Genomic DNA, 12,085 nt, shown 5'->3' on the forward strand with positions numbered 1-12,085 from the left:
ATCAGTTAAATACACATACGGATAACAAACATTTGTTTTGAAATCCTGAAGTATAGAGCAGTTCTAAACTGCTTCCTAACTCTAAGGAGCAATTAGTTTGAATGACTTAAAAATAGCGAGACTGAGAGTTTGTTACAATCTGTACAGCTATTTGAATAAATTCAAAATTACAATCTGTTGCAATCCGTTGAGTGATGATACCGATTAGATTATATTGGAATTTAGTTCTAGTTGAGTTCTCAATTTGAGAAGACAAATTAAGTTCAACTTCTATTAATTGGGGATAATAGGATCATTAATGATTTTTATTAATTATTTTAAAGCCTTTCCACTTCGCTAGATTAAAAATCCGGACAACTCAATTTGTTCCAAGTGTGTTCTCACTAATTTCCTCGTGGATTAACCTTAGTCTCTCCAAGTTATTACTGCATCGCAGCCTTGCACTTGAGGTTGTCATCTTTTTGGATCGAGCATCTCTTAAAAGAAACAACATATATGGATGCTCTACCTTGATTACTCTAAAAAGAATATGAATGACTATTGCATATTAATTCACCATTTCGTAAACTCACAACTGTCAAATATCATCCTGTACAAAACTTCTGTCACCTGCAAGTGCTCAATCCCCATTGTTTCATGTGATATGGCTCACTTGAGTTTTGGATATGCCTGATTTTGGAATCCTATTCTATCATTGTCTTTAAAAACAAATGGACATGGTGGATTTATTGTGGAGATCTGTGTCCCCAAACAGCCTCAGGCACAAGTTTATCTCTTCTTGGGGAAACATGCAAGCTGCTCTCTAGAATAATGGTGTCTACAGTTAAAATCTTCCTAAGGGCCATGGTCACCGAATCTGTTCATAAGGTCACAGGGACATGGATGAAGCGAAAAGAGAAACATCTGCTTGATCCAAAACTTTCGTGGCCTAGAGAAGTTTTCAACTTTAATTCTCACTATTTCCTTTGGTGTGGCCGACTTGGGCTTCGGATATGCTTCAGTTTCGGGATCATAACTAAAATAAGCTGGAAAAACGGATGGACGGAGTGGATAAAAAATACAATACGGTGGGCCCCACAGAGTATCCGAGCTCAGAAAGCGGATTGCGTGGTAACTCACTACGCTTTGCGTACTGAGTAAACTCTGTGGGGTCCACCATGATTTTTGTATTTTATCCTCTCCATCCATCCATTTTACCATATAAATTTAAGTCTTGATCCCAAAAATTAAGAATATACAATGTTCAAATGGACCACACTACAGGAAACAGTTGAATTCAACATCTACAGTTGAAAAATTCTTGTGGGCCACAGAAGTTTTGGATCAAGCTTATATTTGTGTTTTCTATTCATCCATGTCTGTATGATCTTATGAACAGGAATAAACATCACTGTGGGGCCTAGAAAGGTTTCAACAGTGGAAATCATTATCCCCATTGTTTCCCGCGGTATGATCCAATTGATCTTTGGATATGCTTCAATTTTGGGCTAAACCCCTTAAATTAAATGGAAAAACGGATGGACGGTGTGGATAGACCACGTACATTCAAGGTGGGCCCAACTGAGTTTACTAACTCAGTACGCAATCCGATCCCCCGAGCTCGCTCAGTCCCATGTTACGGGCTCACGTAACAGGTTTGTTACACGCACCCCACGGCCCCTGTTTTCGGCTTTTTAGGGCGGGAGAGTTGTGAGTACGAAAGCAACCGATTGAAAGGGGGGAGAAGAGGAAGAAGGAAAGAGTAGGCGAAGTGGTTGCGGCGATGGGTAAAAGCGACGAATCCACCAATTCTTTAAGCGCCTTGGACATCGACATCGACATGGGCTTAGATGATCCTGCACCCGCCCCAAAGCCATCCAGATTCCAGCCCAAGTTCAAACCCAAGCTCAAACCCAAAGGAGAATCCACACCGGCACCACTTCATTCTCTCACTCCCAAGAAGGAGGATGTCGATTTTCCTCCCCTCAATGTCCCCAAACAGGTCAAAGAGGAGGACGTTGACGAGAAGAAAGCAATGGACGTTGGTGTCAAAGCAGAAGTTGAAGAGAAACCAATGATGGTGGTTGACGCGAAAGAGGAACAAGATGAGGAAAACGCAATGGATGTCGATATCAATGTTGACACTGATGACGGTGATGAAGATACAGTTGTAAGAGAAATCGATGTTTTCTTCACTCCTCTACTCGATACCAGCACTCAGGTATATCCTAGTGCAACCAGATCAAGGAAGAAACTAATTTCAATAAGATTCAACGAACCAGATTGAAGTTCTAATCATGAAAGAGAAAAGAATGCAGTGACTGTAAACGGCCCATCAGTCCTCTAGTCTTATACTAGAGATCACTTTCCCCTTCAACAACTACCGTAAAGAAATAAGATCTGCTCAAAGAGAATACCATTCAACTGTATCTTATTCCATAGGCCTAAGCCTTATGTTTATACTGTATAATGAGTGCTTACGATCTTCAGCATAATCTATGAAATTTAAGAATATGATTTCTAGCTAGCCAAGTTCTCTAAAATAGGAAAAATCTTTAAATAAGAAAATCTAATAATGGATATTTCTTGACATGGAATCTTTAAAATAAGAAAGCACTTAAGTAAGAAAAATCTAAGATTACTTATTTCCTAATATAAATATATGAAAGATAAGGAAATTAGAGGTAGGCTAAAAAGGAAAGTGTACCTTTTCTTCCACACCCCCCTTGGGCAATGTACTTCTCATAGAGCTCCGGGTTGATGCGCTTGATATCATTTGCTAAGATCCACGTGTTGTCGGATCTCGGTCAGCCCTTCCACTTGACGAGAAACTTCTAATACCCTCCCTGGCATGTAGAAACTATTAGATCATCCAACACATCTTCAATGATTTCTTCAAGTTGCCGTGGCACCTTGGGTATTGGGGTAGCCTGTTCTTCTATGCTCTCCTTGACCTGATGTCCAAGATAAACTATAAGGTCTTCCACATAAAAATAGGACTGATCTTCACTTTAGGTGGAAGCTCGATTAGATATGCATTATCACTTAGCTTCTTCAAAATACGGTAAGGACCCGCCTTTTGGAGTGGAGCTTTGTATAAGAGCCTGCTGCCTTGAGTCGTATCATGACCCTATCTCCTTCTTGAAATTGTGCAAAACGTTGCGAACATGTGCATGCCCCTTGTAATTTTCATTACTAACGGCGATCTTTCGCATGACTTCCTCATGTATCTCTTTAATATGTTGTGCAAAAGCTTCAGCGTTTTGGCTCAAGCAAGCCACGATAGCAAGTGGGACTAAATCAATAGGTTCTCGAGGTCGCATACCCATTGCATTTTTGAAAGGAGAGTCCCGTCCTGGCAGTTCACAGAACTGTTATTAGTAAACTCAGCTTGTGGTAGGATGATGTCCTATGAATTGATGTGATCACCAACCTGACATCAAAGCAGATTCCTAAGATTGCTGTTGACGGCTTCAGTCCGTCCATCTGTTTGCCAATGATAACCGCTTGAGAACTTTAATTTAGTTGTTATCTTAGACCATAAGTTGTGCCAGAAGTAGCTCATAAACTTAACATCACAATCAGATACAATTGTTTTGGGAGTACCATGTAGACGAATCACCTTTTTGAAGAAAACATTGGCTATATGTAGGGCGTTTGATGCATTCTTATAAGGGCTGAAATGGCCATCTTCGAGAACCTGTCAACTACAACGTAAGTAGAGCCACATTGAGTCTTAGGCAATACCAGGATGAAATCCATTTTAATGTCTTCCCATGGAGCATTTGGCAGTTGGCACATGCAGTGGAGTATAAAGACCAGTATAGGCATATGCAGTAGAGCATATAGCTTTACATACTTAGCATAGGCAGTAGATCGATCCACATTCTATTTCCTTAAGAGGAAGTTAAATTTGTTTTTGTCAGAGTCCAATGCGACAAACTTTGTGAGGTAACTGCTTAAAGTTATGGATCAAGGACCAATGCTTCTTTATGGACGACGAAATCAAACAGTTGGCATCCTTGACTGTTTGTTTTGACAGGAAGAAGATTCCGGAAGAAGACAACTTGAATGTGTGTTTTGATGAAGACAACTGCTGAAGAAGAATCTATTAGGTAGATTGGCAACCCTAAGGAACTATCAATATGTTTAGCAGATTTTGTGGATGGTGGAGAGAATGCTTCCTTGGAGGTTGTGGTTTTGGAAATCTTTGACGTTCCTCAACCAAATTCTGTTGTGAATTCAATTCCAGGAAAATGGATAGTAATAAATGGTAAAATCTCCCTTGAGGAAGAAGCTCCATGGGTTTCAATAGTTTGCAGATCACTAGCAGGATGAAGCTCCTAGTGAGCTACGTGCAAACTGTCACTAGAGAAAAAAAAAAGGTCATGTTACAATTATCTGTCTGGATTCTTTTTCAAAATTTAATTTGGACAATGCTCCTCTGAAGGACACGTGTTTGCTGTGTTGGCAACCTTGTTAGATCTATCCTCACATGATCAATACCAGGTGGCAGGCTGATCTGGTGAACTCATTCTCCAGTCCTGTAATGACAAGATACATCATGCTTTGTTGCACGTGTCCAGAAATCTCGTGAGTCTCTCCCTTTATGTGAAGGGACCCCATTCAAATTAGTTGACATGTGGCACCCTTCTTTATATCAGGCAGAACCTCCAAAATTTCTTTTCCCTCTCAGCCCAGTCAATAGGATTCTGCCATTGAAGATCCTTGCTTGCTCCCCTAATGCAGAGGATTTGACGAGTTCCACTTGCACACTTACTTGCAGCCCCAAGCAAGCGTATCCCCTTGTATGGAAGATTACGATGCTCAACAGAAACGAGTTAGAGGACAGGTAATTCAGGCAACCATATGCAGGTTATGGAGCACCAGTCAAGGCCAACAATATGGATGAAATTGAAATTAGTTCCACTTCTCGCTAATGTATAGACAATAGACTAAATAGTTGCAGGCTTCAGATTTCTTTCTTTCAGATCCTTAATAGTCATGTTTAAAGCTCAGATTTTGGGAGGTATTTTCTTGGAGTGACCAAGTTGTGGCAAGTCTCTAGTAGCATGACATGTTCCTTGGACCTTAATGGCCAAAATTTAAATTCTGTTGAGATTTAAGAAAGATGTTAGTGGGATAGGGACATGTTAATAAACATAGGGAAAGGGTAGCGGTGTCGTTTTTGGAAGCAGAGGAAGGCTTCTATGAGTTGGTTAATTTTGTGGAAGCTAGACATGCCCATAGTTAGTAGGCAATGAATCCGTCTCTAATTGGTAAAAAAAGCAAAAGGTATGCACAGGCAGCTGAGTCTAGATTCGTCATGATTATGATCAAGGTGAGGCAAAGAAACCTAGGGGACCGTTTTGGGTTCTGGCATTTGTAGGGTTTGGCTTCTTTTCAGTTCTCTATGAAAATATTAATATTGAACTTTCGTGGGCATTGATGCTTGGATAAATAATGCAGGGGCATTTTCACACTGGCTGCGAGCGGGGTGGCCCGTGGGATGCAGGGGCACACTCGGGGTGGGCGGCTTGCAGAACCCATGTGATTTGGGACCTGTGTGAGGCGGAATCCATGTGATTTGGGGCCCACGAGGGGGGTTTGGCTGATGACCTAACCCATGGATGCGGGGCCTGGGCTATGAGATAAGGGGATTGATTCGCCACGCTCTATTAGTTTGAGCTTTTAGAGCAAGTGTTAGTTGTCCTGCATCAATAAAAGGTTATAAATCAAACGTGTCAGGCCCCTGAAGTGCAAATGATTGCATTTCAGGAATGAAGATTCACTAGCAGAACATTTTAGTTATTCCAGTCCATTTTGGGAGGAACTAGTTTGGAATGGGTGGGTGGTGTTTTAGTTAGTTGGTGCTTCTGGAGGCATAACTATGGGGGAAAATGGATTTTTTATTTTTTAATTATTTTTTTAAAACATGGATGTTTGTTTCGACCATTGCTTTGTTTTAGTTCTCTTTCACAATTAGAATGAAAAGTTATCTACGTTTCTTGTCAGTTCATGGCTCATGTGACTATAGCTTGAGTAAGGATTTCTGGTGAGAGTGTGATAGTTTTAAGCTGAAATAGAATGCCCCCTGTTGTGTTGGTCAATTGATTTTCACGAGTTGATTGACCTCCCCATGGGAGGTTGGCGCTTCACCTAGTCTCATAGTCAAGTGGATTTGATCATGTACCACCTCTATAGATTCTTGGAGTTTGCGAATTGGGAAGATTACTTCTTAGGTGCACTCCAATACGGTTTCCTAAAACCTGCTTCTAGTTATTGCTTGCTAATGTTGGAAACTGACAACAAGTTATGGGAGCCATTGCCTTTTTGGTTTGAATTAATTGGCCAGAGGAAGGATTTGCTGAAAAAATTAAAGATAGTTGGATGTCCATTGAACGGATAGTTTGGCAACAGGCTGATGCTAAGGATAAGAAATATCAAAAGCTTAATGAAAGATTGTAAGAAAGAACACTTAGTGCATCGGAGGAGGTTAAAGATGCAATCTTCAGGAGATCTACGAGCTGGACAGCGAAGAAGAATCTAGCCTCCTAATAGTGGAAGAAAGAATTATAAAAAAGATACTCTGAAGTTAGATTTACAGAGAAGTGTGTGGAAGAGAAATTAAATAGCATTGAAGATAGAGAGTGGTTTGGCTGAAGGAGGGGATAAAAGCACCTTGTTTTTCCATGGGATTGCAAATGCAACGAGGCTAAGTGAACTCTTTAACATTATGGTGGACGACAGAAGGTTGTATGATAAACAAGAAATCTGTAATGAAACAATGTCATTCCACTCTAATCTTTTACTGAATGAAAATTGGAATCAGACTTTGCTTTATATTCTCCAATTTGATTAGATTGGACGATGGAAGCCAATTTGGTCCGAACATCCTTTTGATGAGGATGTCAAGTAGGGAGAACCGAGTTTGGGGAGAGAGAGAGCTACTGAGCCTGATGGCTTTCTTCCAGATCTTTTTGGATATTGTGAAATATGATCTGATGGGTTTTCTTTATGAATTTTACTCCTGTGAGGAGCATTCAAGGAATTGGGCACATCTTTCATAGCTCTTATTTGGAGAAAAGAAGGGATATAAGAGTTAAGCGACTTTTGGCCGATCAATCTTCTGGCAAAGATTATTGCTAAAAGTCTTAGACAGGTCCTGATAGGTTTTATATCTAATTCTCATGGGGCCTTGTTTGGGCTGTAGATCATGGATGGTGCCCAAATTGCACATGAATGCATCTACTCTAAGTAAAAAGATCTTTGGCCATCATATGCAAGTTTGAGTTGGAAAGTGTTATGCATATGTTGATTGCAACTTCTTGAGCTACACATTTCAAAGAATGGGCTTTTGGGTTAGGTGGAGGCAATGGATGGCTGAGTGCAAAATGTTGTTGCAGTATTCAGTTATGGAGAATGGAACTTCTTTAGTTACACATTTCAACGAATGGGCTTTTGGGTTAGGCGGAGGCAATGGATGGCTGAGTGCAAAGCGTTGGTGCACTATTCAGTTATGGTGAATGGCTCCCTAAAAGGCCTTAATTGGGGTCTAGAGGCATTTGACAAGGTGAACCTTTATCTTCTTATTTGCTTTTCATGATTGTAGAGGCTCTTGGTAAGCTGATCAAAGAGGTAGTGGAAAGAGGTTTTAGTGGTTTCATTGTCAGTCAGAGTCTTCATGTGGCTCATCTCCAATACACTAATTATACTCCTGTTTTGTGAAGCTACAAATGAGCAGGTGGCAAATTTGAAAAAAAGGGTACTTTCTTTGAAGTTGTCTTGGGCCAGAGAATGAATTCGCTCAAAAGGAAAATGCCTGGGGTTTGGTTAAGGGAGGAAGGCTTCAGGTCTCTGGCTAACACTTTTGGATGTTAGGAAGGTTGTCGTCATTGTATGTCAGTCTTTCATTATATATGGACTAGCTAAGCAGTTATATGATCTGGTGGTAGAAGGGGTGGAGTGCAAACTCTCGACCTGGAAAGAAGCGTCTACCTCCAAGGGGATGTTTAACTCTGATCAAAACGTTTATTTCCAATTTACGTATTTACTTTATCCCCATTTTGAATATCTGAATGAGTTATCAACTGTATTGAGAAGCTCCAATGAGATTTTCTTTGGCAAGGCAGTGAAGAAGATTTTTTTTTTTAGAACCTGGGGGTTGCAAGTAGGTTTGTCTATATCAGCAGTGAGGAGGTTTGGGGATAAGGGACCTCAGTTCCATGAATAGGCTTCACCTGGCAAGTGTCTATAGAATTTTGGCTAAGAAGATAACAATTGCTGGAAGAAGTATCTACTCTCCCATCTTCGCAGTAAAGGGTGTCTGGAATTTGGAAGATAGTGAACAGTGGTCATGATGACTTGTTGAGAGGGGTGAGCTTTGAGGTTGGAGATGGTGCCAGAATAAGATTCTGGGAAGATCCGTGGAGTGGGAATTCTTTTGTTTGCTTAGGATTTCCCATTTTCCCTAGATTATAGTCTCCTTTGCTAGTTGGTTGATGTTCGGGCAATGCTTTAGCATGCCTACTGGAGGGGTTTGTTTGCTCTAACAAGCAATTAACAGGAATTCGAGGGAAGATGAGAAGATGGAATTTGTTTTTTCGTTCAATCTAATTGGAAGCATAGCTCCCTCTCTTTTAAGCAATTGGCAATGGAAATAATCCTCGTCATTTCTTTTCTAGATTCGATTTTTCGATAATTTGCTGGGGAGACTCAGATTCTGACTCCCCTTAGTTCTTGCAGAGTCTGGTTAGGTGTCCCCTAGGATGATTATGTTTGGATGTCTTGTGGTTAAAAATAAGATCCTGAACATTGATGGTTTGAGGAAAAGAAAGATGATGATCACCTTTGTGTGTATTCTTTGCCTTGATGTGGAAATTAGTTGATCACTTCTCATTTTGCTGATCAGAAGCTAACCTTGCTCTGTTACCAAGTGGAAAGAAGGAAGAAGATAAAAGATGGAGAGGAAGGAAGAAGAGAAGTGGTGCGCATAAAACAGATCACCTATATTTAAAAAAAAAAAAAAAAAAAAACAGTACATATACTACCGTAATGACATTGCAAGTGTTATTGTTCAGGGATGATAAATTGTCTATTGACAATATTACTTTTCAATAACTTTTCTTCTTGAAGTAACGAGTAAACAATCCCAAACGATGGAATGGGTTGTTGAATGAGTATTTTTCATAACCTGGATTAAGGCTGTCTAATAGATCAAATATTTATTGTTCTCCAATCTCAGCTCTATGTTTCTTATCACAACACAACTTGATGGGTAGATGGTGACTCAATTTGTTCTTCAATCATAGCTCTATGCTCATCATCACAACACAAATTGATGGCTAGATGGTGTCTCAATTCAAGTGATATTCCATCAAGAGTTGTGTGACAATCGTCCACTCTTATTATCGCCTGCTGAAAATGACCAATCCCTCTGGTCAGCTATTTCTTTTCTGAGAATAAGATGCTCCCAGATTTCATTTGCAATCTTACAATGTATGAACATCTTGTTTCAGGCTTCATTGAATAAATCAGCTATGACATACTCCTGTTGGTAAACATTCTTGCAGTCTTAGACCTCTAAATAATTTTCTCTAACAATTTTCACAGTAGTGATATGTAGACCCAGGTGTTCCACAACCCTAGGTGAGTTCCCTTTGAATTGAATATAGTACTCAATGTAGCACTTGTAATTGACAAGATGCCTTTTCTCGAACTGCAGCATTTACCCATTTAAGTAAATCACCGAAAAGAAAAGAAAAGAAAAAACTGCTACAGATACTTGCACAAGTTCAGTAATTCAGTTTTTAGTGCACACTAAATCTCTGAAGATTTCAATTGACTAGCCATAAACACTTTCTACTCACCTTTTTTTTTTTCCTCTGCGGTCACCCTCTCATTACCATATTAAAAGTACTTTCACATCGCCAACAAGTAAACATCGTGGTTGAATTAAACAACCCCAACCTCCCAGCAAACAGCCTGAAACATCAGAAAATAGTAATGAAAATCACAAAATGGTATCCTCCCAAGAAAAAAGGAGAGGTTAAATCACACTCCTGAATATTTGCAAAACCTCTTCACAAAAATGAACAAAACTCCTTCAAAAGTCAACAGATTCAACTGATTCGTTTTTTCTGGAATTCTGAATTTGTCAACTGAGATAGATCAATGCTGCAAACCTCCTCACTCCTCAGAAACCCCCCAAAATAGTACAAGCCAAAATTCCTACCATTAATTTATTTATTTATTTATTTTTTCTTTCTAGATCTAAGTAAACATCACTTGGAACTTACCAATAAATGAATATCTTCTAAAATCATCCTCTACCAGGACGGGAATTTCTTTCCTTCATGGAGACAGCTGTCTGTATTCTTCTGACATCTCCTGTATGAATTGATGACATTAGCAGTAAATAGGATTTTAGCCTCGCTTTTTACTATTGAACTGGGATTTTTATACAAGGCTATCTATAGCCATGCTTATGAATGGTATAGACATGATTAATGTACTTTCAGTTGAGTGAAATTGTTTCAACCTACCGCCCCCACCACCAAATTCTTGAATGGGAAATTGGAACTAGAAGGCACTCTTCTAGGATCCTGTAGGTGCAACTCCTTAGGGCTTTCCTTGGTGGTGAGACTCCACTATTCTGTCATTCCTTCTTTCTCCTTCTCTTTTTTCTTCATTTATTCTTGCAGCAAGGCTATTCTTTCGGGTCATTTGATTGAATTGGAAGAATTAAGGTGAAGAATAGAGCTCTCAAAATTGGTATGTGTAATACTGTACTCTCGTGATAAATTTTCAACTTAATCTACATCGCTGAGAATATCGTACTAAAAAATTCATCTTCCACAAAACCTTAGGTGAGAGTCCTAACTTCTGCTTCATTCTAGTTTTGCTCACAAATGGGAATGTAGAACGATCTTAGTTGAATTCAGTTTTATGCTGCTTCATCATTTATTTGGTGACTGAGCTAAAAGAAATGAAAGCTGAGTGACAAACTTAAAGTAATCTTAATGTCACTTGCCTCTTGATCTAAAATATCCTTGTCTGCTATTAAACTCTGTACATATGTTTTGTAGTACGTAACCCAATTTTACTTTTTGATTAGTTCTAACTGACAATTCTCCATGCAGCTATATCTTATGCAATATCCTTTTAGGCCCTGTTGGCGTCCATATGAAATCAATGAAAGATGTCAAGAGGTGCGTCTCCCATTGTTTTTGTGGTTAATGTGAATCTTCAAAATCTAATCCATTGACTTAGAACTTGGAAGAGTCAGCTAAGTTTGGCGCTACAATAACAGAAATGGCTGATACAGTCAGTAATTTGATAATTGCTTAGCTGGAAGCCTGGAACTTTAAAATATAAATGTGTTTTTAAATTGAATTGGCCAGGTCGCAGATTCTCGAGTTGAGTTTGAGCTTTTTGAATCTTGATTTTTGCATGGAAATGTGAAAAGTGTTTTCTCTATTTTCCCACTCTATGGATATGTCATATATGGATATATTGTTTTCCATGCTCCAGTTTTTAAGCTGTCCCTTGACTTAATTCTTGCTGGTCCAGGTTAGGGTACAGCCTAAACAATCAAAACTTGAAGTTGATTTGGAGATGAACGTTGATCCAGACATATATAATGAGGAGGTTCCAGAGCCTTTGAGGATGCAAAAGCAGGTTCATTTTAACTCTCTTCTCTTTTTTAACCATTGATACATGTAGTTGATGTGAATGGACCATTCCTTTTTGTGGATTTTACCCTATTGTATTTCTTCAACAAGATGTATCCAGCATTTTTCTGGTTTTGTGTGCGCTCTGAAGGCTAGGAATCTTCTTTTCTTCCATATTTTATCAACCATTAGTCATCTTTTAATTGTTTGATGAAATGACTTTCATGAATTCCAAACTGTGTAGTATACTAATGTGCAAAGATGATACTCACTAACTAGTTTATTGACTTTATATTTGTATATGTATATGTATATAGGAATTATTTTCTAGTGCAGAGGTTTTAGATGAATGATTAAAAACTTTGAAAGAATGAATGAAAAGATAAGAAGAAAAAGAAAATGAAATGGGGAAAAATGAAAAAATGCGAATGCTC

The 12,085-nt window shown here is 39.1% G+C and overlaps 1 protein-coding gene across 5 annotated transcripts in view; it reads left to right on the plus strand.

The window, feature by feature from the left end:
- The first annotated feature begins 1,653 nt into the window (after nucleotides 1-1,653).
- LOC131219212 (uncharacterized) overlaps nucleotides 1,654-12,085 on the plus strand; it is a 114,209-nt gene continuing 103,777 nt past the window's right edge. For 4 of the 5 annotated variants that reach the window (XR_009158052.1, XR_009158053.1, XM_058214227.1 and 1 more), the window contains exons 1-3: nucleotides 1,654-2,200; nucleotides 11,121-11,189; nucleotides 11,551-11,658. Coding sequence is in view for 3 of the 5 variants with exons in the window: in XM_058214227.1 (XP_058070210.1) it covers nucleotides 1,763-2,200; nucleotides 11,121-11,189; nucleotides 11,551-11,658 (615 nt within the window). In the remaining 2 variants the exon portion in view is untranslated. The remainder of the gene's footprint in view (nucleotides 2,201-11,120; nucleotides 11,190-11,550; nucleotides 11,659-12,085) is intronic. The other variant, XM_058214229.1, reaches the window with a different exon arrangement.

This window comes from Magnolia sinica, chromosome 11 (genome assembly GCF_029962835.1).
Source record: "Magnolia sinica isolate HGM2019 chromosome 11, MsV1, whole genome shotgun sequence".
Taxonomy (NCBI): Eukaryota; Viridiplantae; Streptophyta; class Magnoliopsida; order Magnoliales; family Magnoliaceae; genus Magnolia; species Magnolia sinica.